At 44.3% G+C, this 26,586-nt stretch overlaps 1 protein-coding gene across 1 annotated transcript; it reads right to left on the bottom strand.

The window, feature by feature from the left end:
- Positions 1-26,586, bottom strand: ZCCHC10 (zinc finger CCHC-type containing 10). The gene is made up of 4 exons (XM_062189169.1): positions 26,488-26,586; positions 4,437-4,598; positions 2,521-2,562; positions 1-1,527 (listed from the first exon to the last, which is right to left on the bottom strand). Exons 1-4 carry the CDS (start codon positions 26,526-26,528, stop codon positions 1,260-1,262), a joined length of 513 nt encoding a protein of 170 aa, XP_062045153.1. The 5' UTR covers positions 26,529-26,586; the 3' UTR covers positions 1-1,259.

Raw genomic sequence — 26,586 nt, 5'->3', positions numbered from 1 at the left:
TCTAAAGAAGCCCATTTTATTCAATAGTATTTTCCACTGTTTTTATAAAAATATAAAAAGACAACATTTATAGTTTTAAAAACTTGTATTTAACCCAAATCAAGATTTTTCTACAAATTATACCTCTTTCTACAAAGTTTAAAAGCTATCACAGAATAATGTGACGTGAAACCACATTAGGAGCGATTACACATCACAGTAAGAGTATTTTGTTTAAGAAACATCTTGCAGAATCTCCTTTGCAGCCTTTCACCTTGTGTTTGCTGTGTAAACACACAAGATTAGTCCTAGTCATTCATATTTATATAGTAGATTGACATACAGTTAATGTACACTATCATAATTGCAAAATGGCAAAAGGCAATCTTTACAAGTGTCTAAAATTTTTTAAAATAAAAGACAGCCAACATTGCCCTCCTTTTATGCAAAAATGACCTTTCTTCCCCTCCTTCCTCACCCTTTTTGATGGGAGCCCTAAAGCATACTAACACACAAATGTGTTTATATGGTACTTTTACTTAAATTAGGCTTTTGAATAGTTGCTTTCTTTTCCAATACACTGAATTTTTAAAAAGGCACCAAGAGTAGACTCAAGTCGTTTCAGATTTTCTTGTCCCTTTTTGTCCTTTTGCAATGATTTTCCTTGGCAGAGGTAATTCTATGAACTTTAGGAACCAGAAGAATGAATGATAAACCACAACTTCCAACTTCACAGCTTTCAAAAAGTCTAAATATATTAATTGGCTTCTTGAACTAATCATTTAGGATAAAAAGTCAGAATAACTTTTTGAACATAAACATAAAAAAGGACACATTTATCAACAGTAGGAAATTCCCAAGCTCATCGTAACAATGTATTAAACAGTAACACACGCCAAAAACATTAGAAATTCATTGATAGATATTCTGATGTATTATGCTGAAAACATACTATTAACATATAACAAAAGACAGCATTTATCCCACAGGGAGGAAAAACATAAATTTAATCACAAAAGCAGATTTACTGGATTTCAGCTTTGATTAAGTTCTAGAGATATATACTTAAGATAAAAAAGAAAAACAAGATTCCCCCTTAACATAAAAAAGTCTCTCTATATAATCCATTATTAACACTCTTTATGCTCTGACAACATAAAACGTTTGGAAACTTGAACTCTGTGTCTTGTGAGCTGTTCGCTGAGCCGGCCGGGCGCCTGGGAACCCCTCTGCAGAACCCTGCCACGTCTCAGAGCATCAGTCTCCCGGCTGCGGCCACTCTACTTCTTCTTCTTCTTCTTTGGTGGCTCATCCTCAGAGCTGCTCTCTGTGCTGGTGCTGCTGCTACTGGAAGAGCTGGAGTCGGAGTCGGAGGAGGAAGAGGACGAAGAGCTGGTGGAGGAGGCTGATGAGGAGGAACTGGAGGAGCTTTCGTCGGTGTCACTGTCCTCAGAGGAGGATGAGGTAGACGTGTCCTCACTGTCCGACGAGGAGTCACTGGCTGAACTGTCGCTGCTGCTGCTACTGGAGCTGGTTACACTCTTAGCCCTATCAGACAACCAGTGGTTACATGCATGCAAAGCTGACGTTCAACAGAAGACCTGAAAGCCATTTTAGACGACAGCGTAGGTCTGCTGGCGTCCTCCCCCGACTTGAGGCCTTGGGGGAGCCCACTGTTGTAAAGCACACCCGTCCCCTGACAGATGTTCTTGCTACTTCAGCAGCTGACTCTCTATAATGGGGTTCAAGAGGATCAATATTTAATAATTTGGCCAGCGCTGTGGCTTAACAGGCTAATCCTCTGCTTTGCGGTGCCGGCACACCGGGTTCTAGTCCCAGTTGGGGCGCCGGATTCTATCCCGGTTGCCCCTCTTCCAGGCCAGCTCTCTGCTATGGCCCGGGAGTGCAGTGGAGGATGGCCCAAGTCCTTGGGCCCTGCACCTGCATGGGAGACCAGGAGAAGCACCTGGATCCTGGCTTCAGATCAGCGAGATGCGCTGGCCGCAGTGGCCATTGGAGGGTGAACCAACAGCAAAAAGGAAGACCTTTCTCTCTGTCTCTCTCTCACTATCCACTCTGCCTGTCAAAAACAAAACAAAACAAAACAAAAAACATAAAAATATTTAGTAATTTATGTTCTGAGTGAACAGTTAGAGGAAAGCTGTGATCCAACAATGGGTCTATTTAAACCTCATGGAGAGTTGTAATTGTTTTAAAATGATTTGTGTTTTAACTACATTAGAACAGACATGGCTGCCACAATTCCTTAATAATCTAATAACATCTCCTATTTTAAGACAAGAGAGGATCATTAATTACTATTTCCAGGTGTAAAGACTGTCGAAAGTTAGAGAAAAAGGAGAAATGGAGGCAAACAATTCCAGGGGTGAGAAGAGAACAGAGAAGCAAGCAGGAGGATCCTTAATCGCCAACTGCACACAAGCGACTGCAGATCTAAATCTTACAGTTCACTGTTTCGCTGTGACCCTTTCCATCCCTCCAACTACATTTACATTTTATATCCACATAGGCCAAACATACCTTTTTTTCTTGGTCTTTCTTTCTACATTGGTTTCTCCAATGCTGATAAACATGAGGGAGGGAAAAAGCTCCTGTTAGTAGAGTGATTACATACAGCTCAGACAACCCTTTCTGCTACTGCCCACACCGCTTAAGGTGGAGACACACTGTGCCTTTCATAAAACTTACTCAGAGAACATCAGCTTGCTATCTCCAAGTGGAGTTTCCTTTTGGAGACTGTACATACAGTCAACGTAGCCAGCAATAAAGCCAGCTGTATTGTTATCAGTTGTACCTTGAAAGGTAAGCCAGCAGTTAAGCTGACTTCTTAGCTGGGAACTTAGGTTGATAGAACTGCATCAGCTGTTTACTGAACAATCAAATACTGCATAACAGCAGCATGAATTTGAATGCCCAGAATCATATTAAAAACAGCCACTTCATATTTCTAAAAAGCAAACTTTTAAGTTAAAATCATGATTTCTTTTTCTGCACATTCCCCTCAATGTTCAGATTTTTAATGTTTAAGTACCAGAAACTTAATACTGTAAGGCTATGTTCTCTCACGTTATTTATAAAGTATGAAGTATGATGAATTTGAATGAAATGTCCAAATGGCTTGCTGCTGTATTTCTGCCAAACAATATGCATACTAAGTCGGTTTATAAATTATAGGTTGGCTTCTATCACTATAGCACTGTCCTGCACATTGATCATCTCTGCACTGTGGACTTCTCTAAATTTCTTCCATAACTTTTCTATCTTTATTTCCCTAGTCTTCAAACACAAGTCTGCTTTAGATAAAGTTGTTTTATGTAACAGAAATACTGAATTATCATTTTTCTGAGGAAAATAAGTAGAAATATTCTTATTAAATCATACAAGAACTCATACATACAATAAATTAACACATACCCATTGTTTTATTATTGACCCAAAAATCAGCAGCCATTACTTAAGAAGCCAGATTTAATATTCATACAATTCCATGTATTTTTAGGATCAAAGTACTTTTGTGATACAACTAGAAAACCAAAAGCAAATGTTAGAAAGTTTTCATAAATCTTATTCTTTATCACAGTGGTCTTCAAATATTTTTTGCTTATATTCTCAAAAATAACTTTAGGAAACTCCCATTTTTCAAAACTTCTAACTTAGTATTTGCCAGGGATATACGCCATGTATTTTAATATTTTTAAAATAAATAATAAAGTTCATGTAAACACTTGTTATGAAAAAAACAAAATGAAGTGTTCAGTACTTTTCACATAAAAATTACACTATTTTAATAAATGTATCCAATGGAAACTAAATGCCACAATCATTTCATACCTACCTTCATTTCCTTAAAGTAAATAAGTTATCTCTAACAGCTGGTACTTCTACATTGTCCTTTGTTCTCTTTAAACTGGGAATCAAACACAGGGCCTCCAATGCATAAGCATCTTGACTCCTAGGCTAAACACCTGTTCCTTCCACAAACTCTTTGAAAGCCCCTTGTACATATGCTTTTCTATCTTATTTGTATACTTAATGTATATTGTATTGCTTCCTATATCTACACATTAAATCTATTTCAGGGGCAGGCGCTGTGGCGTAGCAGGTAAAGCCACTGCCTACAGTGCCAGCATCCCATATGGGCATAAGTTCAAGTCCCTGCTATGGCCTGGGAAAGCAGTGGAAGTTGGCCCAAGTCCTTGGGTCCCTGTATCCATGTGGGAGATCCAGAAGAAGCTCCTGGCTCTGGCTTCACATCGGCCTATCTTTGGCCATTGTGGCCATTTGGGCAGTAAACCAACTTACCAGCTGTGTGACAGCGAGCAAGTTACTGCACCTCCCTATGCCTCAGTGTGCTAAAATGTAAAATAAGGATAATAATAGTACTCACCTGAACAGTATCAATGTGAAGCTTAAATAAGCTAGTATTTATAACCTACCTTTGCTGTAATAATAATCTGTTTTCTTTTTCTTTTAAAGCTTTCTTTAGTTCTGCTGTTCTTGAAGGCCTATGTAGGTATTTTCTTTTTCCTGTGCATTCATAAGTCCAATGTCCAAATTCCAAGCATTTCTGACATCTTACATGTTGCTTATTTGCTTCACTACAGGGCAAAACATAGAACACACAACTTAAAATTCTGCCTTGTGACATTTTCTGCCCTGAAAAGTTTCAACAACACAAAGTGTAAAATGATGTTTATTTTATTTAAAATACCTTTATATTTTATATTGTTTATTGTAGATTTAAGACAAAGCAGTACAATAAGTAGTTAAAAGTGTGGATCTTAAAGCTAAGACAGAACTGAGCTCCAATCTTGGCTCCTCAATTCCATTCCAGTATTGATGGACTCAGAAATGCAGACTAACTCCCTAGCTTCGACCAAGAAAAGACAGTCAAAATATTTTTAACAGTCTGCTTGGAGGATCAGAGAATTAACAAGGAGGGAAAGAATAATCAAGTCAAGATACGGAAGAAGATACAAACCTAGAGTTAACTCAGCTCTTGTGGTGGGGGCAAGCACCATGTTCCAAAAGCAGGGGGACGAATGTGTGTCCAGAGTTAAAAGTTTAGAAGGGATACACTCTCACAGTAAACCAAACCTCACAGAGACTGGAGCCCAGCTCTGGCCATCTGGGAGACTGAGCTGGATTAAGATATAACAAGGGAAGAAAAACAGGTGAAAGAACTGGAAGGGCAGAAATCAAACTGTTGTTCCTTACTGATGATGTATTATATACAGGGCAAGTCCAAAAATACTGACAGAGAAACTACTTTGAATCAATTAGAATTATTGAATAAGCAACCTTGATAAGCAAGGTTAGCAAGGTTTTACATCAGAGGTGGACAACTTTTTTTCTTAAAGACTCAGATAGTAAGTATTTTAGGCTTTGCTGAACAAGAGGGAAAATTATAGATATTATACAGGAGGTTATCTAACAGAGAAAATAATTTCCATAAATATTTTGACAAAAATTAAAATATAATTTTATATAATAGAAGTCAACTAATGAGAAGAATGGAATTTATTTTTGGAGGATAACATTTCCCTCAACTGGGGTTCAAAGTTAGTATTTCCCATTGTTACAAGCTGAGTAGGACTTCCCTCCCCCAAATTCACACAAGACATTTAAACTCTGCTGTCATAATGTAATGGCTGATGGATTAAAGGTGGAGACCTAATCTACTTGTGGCATCTGAGAGGTAGCTCCGGTGGGAAGTCTTTGGGTCGATGTGGGTGTGCCCTCAGAGGGTGGTTCTCATGAAAGGGTTGATTATTTGAGTTCAAGTTCTGCCTAGCTTTCTGTCTCTGCTTCCTGGGTCACCACATGACAGCTCCTCCACACCTACCATAAACAGCTTCCATTCCAGTGAATGGGGCTGCCCAACCCTGACCTGCACCCTCCAAGCTGCAAGCTGAAATAAATCTTTTCTTTTCCAAGAAGCTCATTTAGGCCTTTTAGTTAAAGTGACAAAAAGTAGATTAACACACCCTGATCAAATTTTTCATATGTACATATATAAATAGCAGGCTTAGTTTACAAGTATACAAAAACAGATGGCAGGCAGGATGCAATGGCCCATGGTTTGCAGAACCCCACCCTAGATCACTGTATAAAATCAGCTGATATTCTACAGAACAAAAACAGTTAAATATGAAAACACTAAAAGGTGATATTTAAAATATCTGAATATTTACATGTTTTAAAGTAAAATAGCTAAAAATAAGTAAAGATGTGAAAAATTGATATGCAAAAAAACAAATACTACACAGAGAAACTAAACACCTAAATAAGTAACAAAAGAAAGGGATATGGTATATTCATGGATCAGCAGACCCAATGTTGTAAAAATGTCAATTCTCCACAAACTGATCCAGACTCAAAGCAGTGTCAGTCAAAACCTCAGCGTGCTTTTTTGAGTGTGAGACTTAATAGTTTATTCTAAAAAGCATGTTATTCTAAAATTTAAAAGGTCAGGAACAGTCAAAATACTCTAATCAATGAACAAGAAGGGAAGATTTGCATTAAAAGAAAAAAGCTATAATAAGAAATAGAAATAGAAAGCTATAATAAGAATATGTGAGTGAGGGTATGCAAATAATCTAACAGAACAGACTAGAAAGTCCAGAAACATACATACAAATATATATACACAAATATTTAATTACTTGAATTTTTTAAAGATGTATTTATTTATTAGAAAGGCAAAGTTACAGAGAGAGGGGGGGGGGGGTCTTCTATCGGGTCTTCACAACAGCCTGAGCTGGGCAGATCTGAAGCTGGGAGCCAGGAGCTTCTTCTGGCCAAGTGAACCAATGGATAGAAGATCTCTTTGCCTTTCAAATAAAAATGAAAATAAATAAAAATTATACATATATACATATTTTATTTGACAGAGTTAAACAGTGAGCGAGAGAGACAGAGAGAAAGGTCTTCCTTCCGTTGGTTCACCCCCAAATGGCCGCTACGGCCGGAGCTACACCAATCTGAAGACAGGAGCCAGGCGCTTCTTCCTGGTCTCCCACACATGTACAGGGGCCTAAGCACTTGGGCCATAGCAGAGAGCTGGACTGGAAGAGGAGCAACCAGGACTAGAACCCAGTGCCCATATGGGATACCAGCGCTGCAAGCAGAGGATTAACCAAGTGAGCCACGGCGCCGACCCCAATAAAAATTATTTTAAAATGACAGATATTTGAGTTAAGGATTCCTTTTAAAAAAAAACAACAACATAAGGCCGGTGCCGCAGCTCAATAGGCTAATCCTCCGCCTTGCGGCGCCGGCACACAGGGTTCTAGTCCCAGTCGGGGCACCGGATTCTGTCTCAGTTGCCCCTCTTCCAGGCCAGCTCTCTGCTGTAGCCCGGGAGTGCAGTGGAGGATGGCCCAGGCCCTTGGGCCCTGACCCCATGGGAGACCAGGAGAAGCACCTGGCTCCTGGCTTCGGATTGGTACGGTGCGCAGGCCGTAGCACGCTACCGGAGCGGCCATTGAGGGGTAAAGCAACGGAAAAGGAAGACCTTCCTCTCTCTCTCTCTCACTGTCCACTCTGCCTGTCAAAAAAAAACCCCAAAAACAAGAAACATAATCACGCACTATTTATAAAAGATTGTTAAATTTGACTTCATTGAAATTAAGGATTCCTTGGGGCTGGCGCTGTGGTATAGCAGGTAAAGCCTCCGCCTGCAGTGCCGGCATCCCATATGGGCGCCAATTCGAGTCCCAGCTGCTCCTCTTCTGATCCAGCTCTCTGCTGTGGCCTAGAAAAGCAGTAGAAGATGGCCCACACCCTTGGGCCCCTACACCAATGTGGGAAACCCAGAAGAAGCTTCTGGCTTCTGGCTTCGGATTGGCACAGCTCCGGCCATTGCGGCTAACTGGGGAGTGAACCAGGGGATGGAAGACCTTTCTCTTTCTCTCTCTGCTTTTCCTTCTCTCTCTGGGTAACTCTTTCTAATAAAAATAAAATTAAAAAAAAAAAAAAAAGACCAATGGTCTCAATTCCAAATTATGCAAAGAACTCTTATGAATCAATAAGAAAATGACGTGTAATAGAAAAATAAAATGAAGTAGAAAATGGACAGGGGGCAGTGCTGTGGCGTAGTAGGCTAAGACCCCCCCTGAGGTGCCTGCATCCCATATGGGTGCTGGTTCGTGTCCCAGCTACTCCACTTCTGATCCAACTCTCTGCTATGGCCTGGGAAAACAGCGGAAAGACAGCCCAAGGGCTTGGGCCCCTACACCCGTGTGGGAGACTTGGAAGACGCTCCTGGCTCCTGGCTTTGGATCTGCCCAACTCTGGCCATGGTGGCCATTTGGGAAGTGAAGCAGTGGATGGAATACCTTTCTCTCTGTTTCTCCCTCTCTCTCTGTATAACTCTACCTCGCAAATAAATAAAATGATTAAAAAAGAGAGAAAATGGACAGAGTATAAAAATGAGATTAAGAAAGACATGAACAATAAATACATAAAAGTGCTCATAGAATAAAAGAAAGCAAATTGACAACAAAATGTCCTAGATACCTACCAGAAAGGCTTAAAACCTGGCAATAGCAAATGTTAGCAAGGATATGTAGCAAGAGAACAGTCACCCATTGTTAAGAGCATAAACTGGTACCACAATTTTAGAAAAAAAAAAAAAAAAGAGAGAATATTTTCTACTCTATAGCCTAGCAACTCCACTTGTAGGTGTTTATGCCACAGGCACAAATCTATGCACAGATATATGGAGGAAATACGTTATCTTATTGCTTTTCCTTTAAGTAGCCAATTGAAATTCTGAATGTCACAACCTTACAGAAAAGATTTAAGTATATTTTAATTATTTTTCCTGATTCATCTGCAAGTTGTCTCTTCAATGTAGACTATTTTATTGCATATTTTCTGCAAACCAGTGCATTATCCTACATAACAATATAACATCAAAATCAAGAAATTAATATTGACATGTTCCTCCTACCCTATCTTGAGACCCCACTTAAATTTTTTTTTTTAATTTATTTTTTATTTTTGACAGGCAGAGTGGACAGTGAAGAGAGAGACAGAGAGAAAGGTCTTCCTTTGCCAGTGGTTTACCCTCCTATGGCCGCCACGGCCGGCGCGCTGTGGCCGGCGCACCGCGCTGATCCGAAGGCAGAAGCCAGGTGCTTATCCTGGTCTCCCATGGGGTGCAGGGCCCAAGCACTTGGGCCATCCTCCTCTGCACTCCCAGGCCATAGCAGAGAGCTGGCCTAGAAGAGGGGCAACTGGGACAGAATCTGGCGCCCCGACTGGGACTAGAACCTGGTGTGCCGGTGTCGCTAGGCGGAGGATTAGCCTGTTGAGCCACGGCACCGGCATCCCCACTTAAATTTCAACAACTGTCCCAATCATGTTCTACACAGCAAATTTCAGTTCAGCACCAATGCTGCACCTGTTTGGTATCCTTCAGTCTCGAAGAATCCCTCAGGCAATTCTCAGGGAGAGTTGTGGGAGGAGAGTACCAAAACATAGCTAGAAATCATAGGTTTTCGTGTTCTACAGCACAGTGGGGGAACTGTGGGTCACAAGAATGCATTACACACTGCACAAAACACTGAGGGGGTGGAACTGGCAGGCCGCAGACATGGAGGTAGGCTGGGGGTGTGCGGGGGCTGACCACCTGGTCTTGGGCAGCTTAGGCTTTAAGCACATGTCGAGGCATTGCACTATGTCCCATAAAAGTCTACAAGGTTTACAGGTTAATGAAAATTTTGAAAAAATAAAGAAAAAATTGTTGCCTTTCACAACTTTGACCCCCCCCCCTTTTTTTTTTTTTTTTTGACAAGCAGAGTGGACAGTGAGAGAGAGAGACAGAGAGAAACGTCTTCCTTTGCTGTTGGTTCACCCTCCAATGGCCACCACAGCCGGCGCACCGCGGCTGATCCAAAGGCAGGAGCCGGGTGCTTATCCTGGTCTCCCATGTGGGTGCAGGGCCCAAGCACTTGGGCCATCCTCCACTGCCCTCCCGGGCCACAGCAGAGAGCTGGCCTGGAAGAGGGGCAACTGGGACAGAATCCGGCTCCCCGACCGGGACTAGAACCGGGTGTGCCGGCGCCGCAAGGAGCAGAATTAGCCTGTTGAGCCACGGCGCCGGCCTAACTTTGACCCTTTTTAAAGATTATAGTCTAGTTTGTAAAGTGTGCATCAATTTGAGTTGGAGCATTTGCTTGCAGGCTCACTCATGAGGCTATGAGCGGGAGGCTTCGCTTCCATGTCGTGTTGGCCACTGTACAGGGCTACACACAGTGTGGCTGGCCCCAGGGGGAGTGACCGACGCAAGGCAAGAAGAAGTCAGTCTTTTACAACTTTGTCTAGGAAACAGTTCTCACTGTTGTGGCGTTCTATTTTCCTCAAAGACCAACCGCACAAGAATGGGGTGGGGATTACAGAACGGGGACCCTCCTGGCGGCTGGCTACCGATTCTGCTACCTCTGTATACTTTGATTCAGGCCAAGCAGTTATGCAGTAATGTAACGGAAGTGATGCTGCACACTTCCCATAGAATCCTATGAGGTGATATGGCTTTCAATCTTATTACTGCTGATGTTCAGTCCGACCCCCTGAATAGCAAGAGTCTACCTCATTGACTATTATAAGGCTACTTTCTGTTCTGTTGTAATTGTGAGAGTTTGAAAACACAACTATAGTGACACACATCTGTTCGGATACTGCACTGTGGCACAGCAAGCCACGCCACAGCCTGAGATTCCAGCATTCCGTATAAGCACCGATTTGAATCCTGGCTGTTCTGCTTCCTATCCAACTCACTGCTGCCACAACTGGGAAGGCAATAGCACATGGCCCAAGTGTTTGGGCCACTGTCACCCATGTGTGAGACCCAGATGGAGTTCTGGCTCCTGGCTTCTGCCTGGCCCAGCTTGGTGGTTGAGGCCATTTGGGGAGTGAAGCAGCAGATTAAAGATCTCTCTCTCTCTTTCCTTCCCTATCTGTAATTCTTTCAAACAAATAAATGAATCTTTTTAAAAAGCATCCCATTATGGGTGCTGGTTTGAGTCCTGGCTGTTCCACTTTTTTTTTTTTTTGACATATAGAGTTAGACAGTGAGAGAGAGAAACAGAGAGAAAGGTCTTCCTTCTGTTGGTTCACCTCCCAAATGGCAGCCACGGCCAGTGCACCGTGCCGATCCGAAGCCAGGAGCCAGTTGCCTCCTCCTGGTCTCCCACACGGGTACAGGGGCCCAAGCACTTGGGCCATCCTCCACTGCCCTCCCGGGCCACAGCAGTGAGCTGGACTGGAAGAGGAACAACTGGGACTGGAACCTGGCGCCCATATGGGATGCCAGTGCCACAGGCAGAGGATTAACCAAGTGAGCCACGGCGCCAGCCCCGCTGTTCCACTTTTGATCCAGCTCCCTGCCCATGTGCCTGGGAAAGCAGCAGAGGACGGTCTCTCTCCCTCTTTCTTTCTCTAACTCTGCCTTTCAAATAAATAAAATAAATCTTAAGTATATATATTATATATGGCTACAAGTTTCCTGCTTGAGCAAGGGTTGGACTGGGTGACTTGCTGCTAACCTACAAAAAAAGGCAGTGAGGGAGTGTGACTTGGAAAGCTAGGGCAGGCAGCTACCGTGCATGAAGACATGCAAGCAGCCTCCAGAGGGGCCATGAGGCGAGGAGCTGAGGCCTCCTGCCAGCAGCCATCCTGAAAGCAGATCCCCAGTTGAAGTCAGCCTTCCGAGACTGAAGCCTGGTAACTGCTTGCCCACAACTCCATGGGAAGGTCTCAGTCAGAAGTACTGCCCTCAGTCAGTCCTGAATTCCCAACCCACAGAAACTGAGTTAACGCTTATTATTTTCATCCACTAAATTCTGAGGTAACTTATTTCATAACAAGTGGTAACTAATACAGTACTTTATAGTATATAAATATCCAGCTCATTAAATGTTTAGTTCCTTTACTATGACTTATCAGTATGGATTTGTGTCCTTCCATAGTTTGTTCAATGGGTTATATATCATCTTTTTTTTTTTTTTTTAAGATTTATTTACTTGAAAATCCAGTTATAGAGAGGGAGAGATACACAGAGAGAGAGAGATCTGCCATCCATTGGCTCACTCCGCAAATGGCCACAACAGCCAAGGCTGGGCCAGGCCAAAGCCAGAGCTTCATCAGGGACTCCCATGTGGGTGGCAGGGGCCTGAATACTTGGGCCATCTTCCATTGTTTTTCCCAGACCACTAGTAGAGAGCTGGACTGGAAGTGTGGCAGCTGGGACATGAACGGGTGCCTAAATGGGATGCTGGCATCGCAGGCGGTGGCTTTCCCTGCCATACTACAGTGCTGAAACCGTCATCATTTGTTTTGATGCTCGAATTGCCTCAGATTTACTCAACAGGAGCCCCATTAAACTAGATTTTCTATCCTGTGGATGAGACTCATTCTTGGAGCACGTCTTTGCTTTCTGGCACAACAAAGTCAAAGGTTCACCTTCTATTTTCCCTATCTTAGCCTCAAATCAGCCATTTCTCCAAAGAACCCTGATGACACTCAGAGCCCAGGTCAGGAGCACACTCACAGCACTGCGCTCACTGTTCTTGGGATGCTGCTGCTCTAAAGCACTCTCAGTGCACAGAGCTGGAAATACACCTATCTGTCAAACACACACATTTCCACCTACCTCAAATAAAAACTATGAACTCATATTGCCGCCTTTAGTTCTAATCCAACTTTTTCTCCTCCATACTTCCTTCTTCAGTGAGAAACCTGGCTTCCCACATCCTCAACAGATTTACTTATTGTAACCAAGTACTCACTGCTGCCAATGCTGCCCCTCCCCATACAGATGCCCTCTTTCCTTCCCTTGGGATCAGATCTTCTGCTCTGCACTGTGGCCATCCCACTCCCAATCCCTAGCCTTCCCACCTCCCTGTATCACGTGCACATGCTCCAGAGCCTGCCTGGGTTGATCCTCATTAGCAGGCCAGCACCCCTCACGAGACATGTTTCTCTCTTCACTTCGGCTCTGGCACATTGCACCAGTGCCCCCTCACACCACTCCCAAGGGCCCTGAATGAGTATGGCCACTCTCCCAGGAGGATGACCTTGTGATCCCTCATCCTTGGGATCTGGCAGTCAGCACCGGAAGCTCTGCCCACTGGGTTTCCTCCACGCTCTGCTGCACTGTACACTCTGCCCTTCAATGGGTGCCCCCGTTTCCCGTCTTCAGGGCTGACACTCCAAGGTCAGGTGAGCCTTCCACATGGATGCCTGTCTGCTGTACTTTACCCAACTACTTTAGGGCTGGCTTCCTCAAGAAGGGAAGAGGAACAAAACAAACTACAAGAATGGTTTCTTTGGTTTGTTCTGTTTTTAAAGATTTATTTATTTGGGCCGGCGCCGCGGCTCACAAGGCTAATCCTCCGCCTTGCGGCGCCGGCACACCGGGTTCTAGTCCCGGTCGGGGCACCGATCCTGTCCCGGTTGCCCCTCTTCCAGTCCAGCTCTCTGCTGTGGCTAGGGAGTGCAGTGGAGGATGGCCCAGGTCCTTGGGTCCTGCACCCCATGGGGGACCAGGAGAAGCACCTGGCTCCTGCCATCGGGGCAGCGCGGTGCACCGGCCGCAGCGCGCTACCGCGGCGGCCATTGGAGGGTGAACCAACGGCAAAAGGAAGACCTTTCTCTCTGTCTCTCTCTCTCCCTGTCCACTCTGCCTGTCAAAAAAAAAAAAAAAAAAAAAAAAAAACAAAACAACAACAAAAAAAAAGATTTATTTATTTGAAAGCCACAGTTAGAGAGAGAGAGAAAGAGGGAGAGACAGAGAAAGATCTTCCATCTGCTGGTTCACACACCAGATAGTCAAAACAGCTGGCTGGGCCAGGCCAAAGCCAGAAGCCAGAAGCCATCCTCCACTAAGCTCCTGGGCCACAGCAGAGAGCTGGCCTGGAAGAGGGGCAACCGGGACAGAATCTGGTGCCCCGACCGGGACTAGAACCCAGTGTGCCGGCACCGCAAGGCGGAGGATTAGCCTATTGAGCCACGGCGCCAGCCTAACATTCTATTTCTTAAAGAGAGAGAAAGGGCTAATACATTCAAAGTCTTGAAAGAAAATTGTTGCCCACCAGGTTACTATCCTCAGCAAAGCTATCCTTCAAAGATGAAACAGAAATAAAACATTCACAAGACAAACAAAAACGGAGGGAACTCATCACTACTATATCAGCTCATCTTAAAAAAAAAAAAAAAAGCTTAAAAGAGAACTATGATAATGATAAATATCTGAGGTTATAGGTAAACCAATTAACCTGATGTGGTCATTACACATTGTATATATGTTTTGAAATGTCACACTATACCTCATAATTTAAGTAACCACAATGTGTCAATTAAAAATAAAATATATTTTTAAAAAAGAATGATTAGGGCCGGCGCCGCGGCTCAATAGGCTAATCCTCCGCCTTGCGGCACCGGCACACCGGGTTCTAGTCCCGGTCGGGGAGCCAGATTCTGTCCCAGTTGCCCCTCTTCCAGACCAGCTCTCTGCTGTGGCCAGGGAGGGCAGTGGAGGATGGCCCAAGTGCTTGGGCCCTGCACCCCATGGGAGACCAGGAGAAGCACCTGGCTCCTGCCATCAGATCAGCGCGCCAGCCGCGGCGGCCATTGGAGGGTGAACCAACGGCAAAAAGGAAGACCTTTCTCTCTGTCTCTCTCTCACTGTCCACTCTGCCTGTCAAAAAAAAAAAAAAAAAAAAGAATGATTAACATATTTAATATATGTACAATTGCAATATGCATCCCAAAAAATCACATTCAGAAACACTACAAGATAATGCCATTTAAAAATGCAAAATCACAACTTTATACAAATATAAAATTAATACATGTCAAAATTTCATTTAATCACTAAATAATGAGGAATCAGTAATGGTTGAAATGAGAATTCAAACATCACTCCAATATGGGCAGTCAATCACGCTAAAATGAATTTACAAATACTGGTTAGTAGACAAGGCAATAACTGAATATATCACAGTTCTATGGGCAAAAATCTGCAGTGTTACCAATGTCCTACAACTACAGATTTGTAAAATAGCTCAAAGACAATGAAAAGAGCAGACTTTCATAGAGTCTCATAGCCAGGAAGGGTGGACTACACAGGATACCTACTAATCTTTTGTTTTCTTCCATTTCAAAGCCTTCCACAATTCTTCCTAACAATGAAAATACTGGGGGAAGGAAAGTCTCTTGCAATCAGTGAAACAGTCATCTTTTCTAAGCTCACAAGTTGTTTTTCCAGTATTAACAAACTACTGGCTTGGGATCTAGTCATTAAAATATCACCAGACATTGAAGAATTCACTTTGTTATAAATAAACTTTCACACATATCTAAAGTACATCTGTAATTAATATCTTATTTTTATGCTCTAAACACTAATAAACTACCTCTAAAATACTAATTTTAGGGCCAGTTTTGTGATGTAGCATGTTAAGCCACCACCTGTGATGTGGGCATCTCAGATGAGTTTTGGTTTGAGCCCCAGCTGCTCACTTCCAATTCAGCTCCCTGCTAATGTGACCAAAAAAGCAGTGGAAGGTGGTTCAAGTAGTAGGGCCCCTACCACCTACACGGCCAGACTTGAAAGTTCTTGGCTCCTGGCTTCAGCATGGTCCAGCTGTTGCAGCCATCTGGGAAGTTAATCAGAAGATGTTAAGATTTCTCCCTCTGGCCGGCGCTGTGGCTTAACAGGCTAATCCTACGCCTTGCGGCGCCAGCACACCGGGTTCTAGTCCCGGTCGGGGCACCGGATTCTATCCCGATGGCCCCTCTTCCAGGCCAGCTCTCTGCTATGGCCAGGGAAGGCAGTGGAGGATGGCCCAGGTCTTTGGGCCCTGCACCCGCATGGGAGACCAGGAGAAGCACCTGGCTCCTGGCTTCGGATCAGCACGATGCGCTGGCTGCAGTGGCCATTGGAGGGTGAACCAACGGCAAAAAGGAAGACCTTTCTCTCTGTCTCTCTCTCACTATCCACTCTGCTTGTCAAAAAAAAGAAAAAGATTAAAAAAAAAAAAAGATTTCTCTATCTAATTCTGCCTCTCAAATAAACAAATTAATGTCTAAAAAAAATTAATCTTTCGGGGCTGGTACTGTGGTACAGTGGGTTAAAGCCCCGGCCTCAAGCACCAGCATCCCGTATGGGCGCTGGTTCTAGTCCTAGCTGCTCCACTTCTGATCCAGCTCCTGGCTCCTGACTTTGGATCGGCTCAGCTCCAGCCATTGCAGCCATTTGGGGAGTGAACCAGCAGATGAAAGACTCTCTCTCTTCATCTCTACCTCTCTCTGTAACTCTGTATTTCAAAGAAATAAAAATAAATCTTTTTAAAAAATTCATCTTTCATATAGATTGCTAATTTATACTTTCAAAATAAGTAAGATTATGTTTTCTTCCTACTAAAATGAATAATATTCAAATAATATTCCATTTCTATATTCCAAGCTAAAGTTCAAAGAAGCATTTTTTTAAAGTTTTTTTTTTTTTTTTTAAACGCAGAATGAAAGAGAGAGATTGATCTTCCATCTGCTGATTTACTCCCTAAATGTCCCTAAGAGCCAGGGCTGGGCCAGCCCAAAACTAGGAGCTAGGAATTCCATCCAGGTCCCCATGTGGCTGACAGGAACCTATGTACTACAGCCATAATCTGCTCTCTCCCAGGGTAAGCATTACAGGAAGCTGCATTAGAAGCAGAGCAGGGACTTCAACTCCGACAATCTGATACGTGATATGGGAGTCCCAAGCCATAGGTTAACTAACCCTCTGTGCCACAGTGCTTGGGCTTCAAGGAAACATTTTAGTGGTATGCCATTTTAAGTGAAATAAATTTTTTTAAACACTTATTTTTTATTTATTTGAAAAGCAGAGTTAGAGAGGGACAAACAGAGAGATCCTCCAACTGCCCACTAACTCCCCAAATGGCCACATCGGGTTGGGCCTGAGCCAGGCCAAAGCCAGGAGCCAGGAGCTTCATCCATCTGCCCCACAACAGGACAGGTGCCCAAGTACCTGGGCCATCTTCAGCTGCCTTCCTAGGCACACCAGCAGGGAACTAGATTGGAAGTGCAGCAGCCAGGAATCACACTGGTGCCCAGATAGGATATGGATGCTGTGGCAGGAAGTTTAACCACTATGCCACAGTGCCAGTCCCTGAAATGTTTTTTTTTTTAAGATTTATTTTACTTATTTGAAAGGCAGAGTTACACAGAGAGAAGGTGAGACAGAAAGAATCTTCCATTCACTGGTTCACTCCCCAGATGGTTACAATGGCCAGGGCTGGGCCAGACTGAAGCCAAGAGCCAGGAACTTCATCCAGGTCTCCCACGTGGGTACAGGGGCCCAAGTACTTGGGCCATCCTCCACTGCTTTCCCAGGCCATTAGCAGGGAGGTGGATTGGAAGTGTAGCCAGGTCTCAAACCAGAGCCCATGTGGGATGATAGAATTGCAGGCAACGGCTTAACCTCTTACGCCACAATACCGGCCCTATGAAATGAATTTTTAAAAAAAATATTTATTTACTTTAAGGCAGATAAACAGGCAAAGAGAGCTCCCGTCTGCTGGTTTACTCTCAAATACCTGCAATGGACCAGCCTGGGCCACCCCAAAGCCAGGATCCAAGAACTCAATCCAAGTTAACCATGTTGAGGGCAAGAACCCAACTACTTGAATCATCACTTGCCTCACAGGTACAAATTAGCAGGGAGCTGTAATCAAGAGTGGAGCCGGGGGAACAAAACTGTGCCATACCAGGTTAAGCCACCGCCTGCAAGGCCAGCATTCCATATGGGTACTGGTTTGAGTCCTGGCTGCCCTACTTCTGATCCAGCTCCCTGCTAATGCAGCTTGAAAAGCAGTGGAAAATGGTCCAAGTGCTTTGGCCCAGCAACTACATGGGAGACGCAGAAGAAGCTCTAGGATCCTGGCTTCAGCCTGGCCCACTATTGGCTGTTGTGTCCATCGGGGGAGTGAAGAGTGAAATAGCAGACGAAGATCTCCCTCTGTCTCTTCCTAACTCCTATAACTAGAATTACAGACAGTGAGAGAGACACAGAGAAAGGTCTTCCTTCCCTTGGTTCACCACCCAAACGGCTGCCACAGCTGGCGCTGTGCCGATCTGAAGCCAGGAGCCAGGTGCTTCCTCCTGGTCTCCCACGCGGGTGCAGGGCCCTGAACCATCCTTCACTGCCTTCCCAGGCCACAGCAGAGAGCTGAACTGGAAGAGGAGCAACTGGGACTAGAACCCGATGCCCATATGGGATGCCGGCGCTGCAGGCGGAGAATTAACCAAGTGAGCCATGGTGCCGGCCCCAATAAATAAATCTTAAACAACAACAACAAAAAGAGTGGAGCTGGGACTCAAACTCAGCCACTGCAATATGGGAAGCCTGCAACTCCAAATGGTATCTTAAGCAGCTAAAATGCTTGCCAAATGCTTGTCCCTGAAATGATATTAAAATATATACAGGCCGGCGCCACAGCTCAATAGGCTAATCCTCCGCCTGCGGTGCCGGCACACCGGGTTCTAGTCCCGGTCAGGGCACCGGATTCTGTCCCGGTTGTCCCTCTTCCAGGCCAGCTCTCTATTGTGGCCCAGGAGTGCAGTGGAGGATGGTCCAAGTCCTTGGGCCCTGCACCCCATGGGAGACCAGGAGAAGCACCTGGCTCCTGGCTTCGGATCAGCACAGTGTGCCGGCCGCAGTGGCCATTGGAGGGTGAACCAACAGCAAAAGGAAGACCTTTCTCTCTGTCTCTCTCTCTCTCACTGTCCACTCTGCCTGTCAAAAAAATAAAAATAAAAATATATATATATATATGTATTAGGACATTCCCATCATACTGGCAAACTATTTTTTAACGACTGCTGTTGGCAGAATGGGGATGAGCACTCTGTATCTCTGTATATGGACACTGCTGGTAAGAATTTAAAGCAGCACAAGCTTTCTGAAGAGCAAGTAGGTAACATGCAACAAAATGTAATAACGTGCATATTCAAAACAGATGGTATAAAAGATGGTGATCCTACTTAGGACATGCCCAAGAATCTAAACTAGAGCTACTAGAACTGATAAATGATTTAAAAAGGTCACATGACAGAAGGTCAGTAGAGAAAAGTCAAATGCTTTTCCATATATCAGCAATAACCAGAAACAGAAATTTTAAAAAATACCATCCAAACACTTAAGGGTAAATGTGATGAAGGATGTGCAAAATTTCTATCCCTATAACCATAAACCTTGTTAAGAGACAACAAGGGGGACTGGCGCTGTGGCACAGTGGGTTAACACCCTGGCCTGAAACGCCGGCATCCCATCTGGGCGCCAGTTCTGGTCCCGGCTGCTCCACTTCTGATCCAGCTCTCTGCTATGGCCTGGGAAAGCAGTAGAACATGGCCAAAGCCCTTGGGCCCTGCACCCAAGTGGGAGACCTGGAAGAAGCTCCTGGCTTCGGATCAGTGCATCTCCGGCCATTGCAGCCAGTTGAGGAGTGAACCATCGGATGGAAGACCTCTCTCTCTCTGTGTAACTCTTTCAAATAAATAAATAAATCTTTTTTTAAAAAAAAGAGAGACAATAAGGAAGTCTAAAATAAATGGAGGGATATATACGTATTTTTTCCCATGGGCCAGAAAACTCAACACTGTAAAGATGTCAACCCTCTACAAGCTGAACTTCAAAATCAATGCAATCCCTAATGAAATCTAGCATCCTTTTTTGAAGAGATTGATAAGCTGATTTTAAAACTTATATGGAAACATAAAGACTCTAAAATAATCAAAATAACACTTTTGAAAAAGAACCAAATTATAGAAGAAACATTACCTAAGTTCAAGATGATTTACAGGGGCCTGCACTGTGATGTAGTAGGTAAAGCCACCGCCTGCAGTGCTGGCATCCCATATGGGTGCCGGTTCAAGTTCCAACTGCTCCACGTTTGATCCAGCTTTCTGCTACGGCTTGGGAAAACAGAAGATGACCGAAGTCTTTGGGCCCCTGAACCCACGTGGGAAACCTGGAAGAAGCTTCTGATTCCTGGCTTTGGACCGGTGCAGCTCTGGCTGTTACAGCCATTTGGGGAGTGAACCAGTGGATGGAAGACCTTTCTCCCTTTTTTTCTTGCTCTCTCCCCCTGCCTCTGCCTCTCTCTAACTATGCTTTTCAAATAAATAAATCTTAAAAAAAAAAAAAAATGATTTGCAAAGCTACACTTATTCTGAGAGTATGGTAATGGCAAAAAGATGGACAAACAGATCAATAAAACAACATTCAGAAGCAGACTCACACAGATATGTGGACAGCTATTTTTGACAATGGTACAAAGGAAGTTCAGTGGAGAAAATAGATTTTATTTATGGGTACTGGAACAATTATACAGCCATATGCAAAAAGATGAACTTTGGGAAAGAGTTTCTTACAAAGTTAAAAACACATGTACTATATGCACCCACAATCCCACTCTTAGGTATTCACCCAAGAGAGAGGTAAACTTAGGTTCACACAAAAACCAACACACAAATGTTTACAGCTGTTTTACTCATAATAACCCAAACTGGAAACAATCCAAATGTTCTTCAACAAGTGAATGGATAAACAGACTGATATACTCATATAATAAAATACAGTTAGCAATCTTTTTTTTTAAGATTTTATTTTTAAAAAGTTTTATTTATTTGAGAGGCAGAGTTATTGACAGAAAGAGAGAGATGAAGAAAGAGGTCTTCCATCCGCTAGTTCACTCCCCAAATGGCTTCAATGGCAGGAGGTAGGCCTATTTGAAGCCAGGAGCTTCTTCCGAGTCTCCCACGCAGGTGCAGGGGCTCAAGCACTTGGGCCATCTTCTACTGCTTTTCCAGGCCATAGCAGAGAGCTGGATCGGAAGAGGAGCAGCCAGTACATAAACTGGTGCCCACGTGGGATTCTGGCATCGTAGACAGAAGTTTAGCCCACTAAGCTACAGTGCTGTCTCCCAGTTGGCAATCTTAAAAATGCACTACTGATACATTCAACAACTTGGATGAATCTCAAAGGCATTATCTTAGTGAGGGGCTATCAGCTGATTTAATTTACAGGACATTCTGGAAAGAGTAAAATTACAGGGACAGGGAATAGAAAAGTAGTGCCAGAGGCTGAGGACAAGGTAAGGGTTTGCCTACAGAGGGGCATTAAGAAATATTTTGGATAACAAAAATGTTCTACATCTTGATTTTGGTGCTGGCTACATAAGCATGCGAATATGTCAAGTCTCACAGAATTGTACATAGAAAGGATACATTTCACTTAGTGTAATTTATGCGTCAATTAACCTGACTTTTAAATACATCCAAGTCATCTGACCCAGAAATAATTACAGATATATACAAAGCTTTAATTGTAGAATATCACACAAAGTACGACATGGTTTATAAGAGTCAGGCTATGGGTGGGCATGGCACTGTGGTTAGGTTGTTGTCTGGGATGCTCACATCCCACATTAGACTACCTGAGCCAAGTTGTGGCTACTTTGCTTCTGACTTAGCTTCCTGCTATTGTGCACCTGGGAAGATGGCAGGTGATGGCTCAAGTGGCTCCTGCCACCTATGTGGCTGCTGCTGGCATTCAGGGAGTCAAACAGTAGATGGAAGATTTCTCTCCATCTGTCTCTTTCTCAGTCTCTCTGCCTTTCAAATAAAATGAAAATACATAAGTAAAATAATTTAAAACAACAGCATAGAGAACACTATGAGACCATTTAAAATACTATGAATTTCATAAAAAGTTATGCATTAAAATGTAAACAATGATGATCTCTGAGGCAAGATTATAATACTTTTTTCTTATATTTTCTAATTATTTTACAGTGAACATGGATAGCATGTGAAATCAGAAAACAAATTTTACATAACATTTTTAAGGGAACATATAACGAAGGAGGAATACAGAAGAGTAATAAAGACCAGTTAGAGATATCCAAAGGCCTTCTTAACAAAATAGGTTGAGACTAGTGGAATATGTTAAGAACATCAAAAACCTTTATTTGGGGTGAGCATCTAGCCCAGCGGTTAAGATGCCCACATCCCACATAGGAGTATCTGAGTTCAATTCTCTTCCAGCTCCTGCCTCCACCTTCCTAACACAGCTCCTGGGAGGCAGTGGGGCTGGCTGAGAAGCTGGGTTTCTGTTATCCAGGAGAAGACTAGCCACAGCTATTGTGGGCACTTAGGGAGTGACCTAGTGGAAGGGAAATCTGTCCGTCTCTCTCTCCCCTCCCGCTCTCTTTTGAATGAATTTTTAAAAATTGTTTTCAAGCTGTTTATTTCATTATTTAGTTAAATGGAGGGGGGACAGGTTCTCTCTTTGAAGGGCTAGGCAAATAGGCTACCGGTACTGTCATGTTAAGGCTCGAAGAGCAGGTGGGACTACTTTCATTTTTTTTTTTTTTTCAACACCCAAACAAAATTACAGCACATGCAGAAGGAGAAGGGTAGAATCAAGTCTCAGGATACTGGAGGGGTGACAACAGAGCCTTCTAGTTCTCCTGAATGTTTTAAGTTCCATGGCCCAGATTTTGTTGGCTGGCATACCAGAGATTTCCCACAAGAAATTGCTCTCCTGCTGCAGGTGCTCTGAGGAACTGGGGCAAAACAGCAGTTGTGCAGAAAGACTGAAGGTAAGCAAATGACTCCCAAAGCAGGGAAATCAGGAGAATTTGATTGATATCCATTCCAGACAAAATTCTGGCCAGATTTACTAAATCAATTCAGAAACAGAAATCATAATCACCAGGAATCAGCCATTACAGACTAATATCCTTACGGCCTCTGGATATTTGTATTTCAACAATTCATCTAGGAAAGCATCTCACAATACTCTTAAAACAGAACAATACAGCAGATCAGCTGGATTATCACAGATAGAGAAAGCGGTTTAATGGTCAAAGTAAATAAAAGAGTGATCCAGCGATAGACTGTATTACAGATTGGTCCTGAATTTGGTGTATTCCAACATTTTTATAAGACGGATGAAGACACAATTGTGCTATTTATCAAAACTGCAGTTGACACAAAGCTGAGGGTTAGCTAATGTAAGGGATGACAAAATGAGGACCCAAAAGGTCTTGATAGGCTAGAACCCTAAGTTTGGTCTGGCAAGAGGAAATTTAACAAGCATAAAGGGAAGTCTGACACTTACATCCAGAAAATCAACACAAAGCAGGGTGTTGATTTATAACACAAATAGAAAGCACTCAAGCTTTTAAATGACTGAAATCAAAACTTGGGTCAAAAGCAGGAAAGTTGGAGGTATGCAGGGGTTAGCTTTATAAGTATTATTTTCCTTTCAGTGTAATAAACTTTTTGAAATTTCAAAAAAATTTTTTTTTTCTTTTTGACAGGCAGAGTGGACAGTGAGAGAGAGGGAGACAGAGAGAAAGGTCTTCCTTTGCCGTTGGTTCACCCTCCAATGGCTGCCGCGGTTGGCACGCTGCGACCAGCACACCACGCTGATCCGATGGCAGGAGCCAGGTGCTTCTCCTGGTCTCCCATGGGGTGCAGGGCCCAAGCACTTGGGCCATCCTCCACTGCACTCCCTGGCCACAGCAGAGAGCTGGCCTGGAAGAGGGGCAACTGGGACAGAATCCGGCGCCCCGACCGGGACTAGGACCCGGTGTGCCGGCGCCGCAGGCGGAGGATTAGCCTAGTGAGCAGCGGCGCCGGCCAAAATTTCAAAAATTTAACAGGCCACTTCGGAGGGTGAGTATGCACTACTGGAGGTCTTTAATCAAGTTAGATGACCTGGATACTGAAGAGAGGAGTGGAATATAGTAGAAGGTATAATATAAGAAATGGCCCCAAAGATGCTACAATTTATTTATAGGGGCCGGCGCTGTGGCGTAGTGGGTAAAGACGCCACATGTAGTGCTGGCATCCCATAGGGGCGCTGGTTCTAGTTCTGGATGCTCCACTTCTGATCCAGTTCTCTGCTATGGCCTGGGAAAGCAGTAGAAGATGGCCAAAGCCCTTGGGCCCCTGTATCCGTGTGGGAGACCTGGAAAAAACTCCTGGCTTCGGATAGGCGCAGCTCCAGCCGTTGCGGCCAACTGGGGAGTGAACCAGCAGATGGAAGACCTCTCTCTCTGTCTCCTTCTCTCATTCTCTCTGTGTAACTCTGCCTTTCAAATAAATAAATAGATCTTTAAAAAATTATTTACATGTGGACAGGTACAACTGCAATTTACAAAGTAAAAGTAATTCCATTCCAACTGATCTAAAGTAGATAGATGAGTTAAGTTCCTGAAAGACTAGTTAAATGGGGAATTCTTTTTGTTTTCATTTTATTTCTCTTCTTCTCTTTGTCCAAAGACTTAGGAGTGACAACAGAGGGGCCAGCAGTGTGGCATATCATGTTAAGCCTCCACCTGCGATGCTGGCATCCCACATGGGCACCGGTTTGTCTCCTGGCTGCTCTTCTGAAGTGAAGGATGGCCCAAGTGCTTAGCACCCTGCACCCACGTCAGAGACCTGGTTCTTCAAGAAGCTCCTGGCTCTTGGCCTTGGATAGGCCCAGCTCCAGGTATTGTGGCCACTTGGGGAGTGAACCAGAGGACAGAAGACCCCTCTCTCTCTGTCTCCCCCAAGATCTCTCTGTAACTCTGCCTCTCAAATAAATAAATCTTTAAAGAAAAAAAAAAAAATGACAACAGACCTTTCTCAGTTCTCATAACTTAAATACAATTTTAAACTTGTTATTATAAAAGTCATATATGCTCCTTATAAACAAAATTAACATTTTTGACTAACATAATATGAAAATAAAATGAAAAGCAAAGACACCTCTCCTCTCCCCCAAATACATCCCTAAAATTATTTTGCACATCCCTAACCTCAAAATAATCTTCCTTTCCTGAATCCCTGGGGGTATTACAATCTGTATACATCACAACAAGTTGTATTATACCTCTTCCCAACAAGACCACAAGCTGCTCAAGCTCAGATCTGCCTTTTACTTCCAATGTACCTCATGGACCAAACACCCACACTATACAAAGAAAACATCTGTTTAACTTTCTGATACTTATGAATGAGCACTACTACGGATTTTGATTAGTTTTGCCTAGTCAGCATTCATCTACCTTTGACCGGTCCACCCATGGTCGTCCATTCCATTAGGCTGGGAGAGACCACTGAGTCAATTATAGCTTCAAAATCCCACAGGTGTGATAAGACAGTCAGGTCACTGAAGTGCATTCAACTCCAAGCTGAGAGGATATAAGGGACTCTGGCATACTGCACTAGGAAGAAAACAGTCTATTCCAGTCTGGAGCCGACATCCAGGAACGCAAACCTGAGCGACAGAGGCAGAAGCAGAGAGGCAGAGACGGCGACCTAATGACATCAGTTAGCACTGAGCCTTCCTTTCACCACCAAGCTGACTACTCTGACTCCCTGAGTCTTTATCACTATACTCAGGGAACTCTCCTCATCGGGCCTGAAAAGGGAGAATGTATGGAAAGAGAACAGAAATATAAGAAACAAAAAACATAAACATATATACGTAACGGGCTCTGAGCTATGCACTACAGGTGAGCAAAAGGATGATGTGTGAAACGCTGAGAATGCAAAAGCGGCACATGTTGCTGGGCTGCGCCAGTTGGTAGAAAAAAAGGTTTTACAGGAAAAGGGCCTCTGAGATGACCCCTGCATTGTCGGCTCACCGCAAACCTCTAGCGCCGCTGTCCTGCTAGCTCCTTAGGCGCACTGGCTATCTTTCTGCTCTTGAGAAGTACATTCTTTCTGGCCTCAAAGCAATTTTGCCACTGTCTGGATGCTCTTTCCACACATCGTCTCAGGACCGGCTGCTTTCTCACCATGGCCATCTCTGATCAAATGTCGCCTCTTTGCATCACCAAACCTCGTGTCCGTCAAAGCTGACCAAACTAGAGACCGTTCCCCCCACCGGAGCGTGAGCTCCCCGAAAGCAGGGGCTCCGTCTGAATGAAACACCTCTTCGTTATGCCCAAGCTCTGGCGCCGAGCCCAAGGACTACACATTTACTCAGGGAGAGGCCGGCAGTAACTGAGAAGTAGCTGCTGGTTGAGTCCAGGGCCGGCGATGGGAAGGGGCAGCGAAAGACAGCTGGCGGGAGGCTGCTTAGGGAGCCGGAGTTTACCTCCGCGGGAGCGAAGGGGTCCGACCCGGCTTCCCTTGCCCACGCGCCGTCTGAGCAGAACGGCCTAACCCACGGAGTGACCAACCCCTGCGTGCTGCCTTCTTGTTCCACGACCCCGCAAGTCTCTGGTCACCAAACTTATCGCCCGGGCCGAGCCCCGTGGACGCTGGCAATGTGTCTGAGCAACAGCCATCCTCCGCCGCTCCTCGGAGGGGGTCCGACGCCCAGCCGCGCACCCCTGCGCCGGCTCAGCCGCCGGCAGACGCGCGTCTCCCCGCCCCCAGCCCGTCCGGGAGCCCGAAAGGGCCCTCACTTACGCTTGTCTCCGGGCTATGAGCCGATGCATGGGAGTCGCCATCTTAGCGCGGCCGAGGCCTGCCGCGCTGAGTTTTGGGAAACTCCTCGCAGGGGGCGTG

The sequence above is a fragment of the Lepus europaeus genome, chromosome 4 (assembly GCF_033115175.1).
Source record: "Lepus europaeus isolate LE1 chromosome 4, mLepTim1.pri, whole genome shotgun sequence".
Classification (NCBI taxonomy): Eukaryota; Metazoa; Chordata; class Mammalia; order Lagomorpha; family Leporidae; genus Lepus; species Lepus europaeus.
The sequence above is the reverse complement of the archived record's forward strand: the minus strand, read 5'-3'. Positions and strand labels throughout refer to the sequence as shown.

Coding starts and splice junctions, on each gene's coding strand:
- ZCCHC10 (XM_062189169.1), bottom strand. CDS start 26,528: ATGGCGACTCCCATGCATCGGCTCATAGCCCGGAGACAAGC. Junction 4,599..26,487: donor CTCATAGCCCGGAGACAAGC/GTAAGTGAGGGC, acceptor TTTGCCCTGTAG/TGAAGCAAATAAGCAACATG. Junction 1,528..2,520: donor AGAAAGACCAAGAAAAAAAG/GTATGTTTGGCC, acceptor GTTGTCTGATAG/GGCTAAGAGTGTAACCAGCT.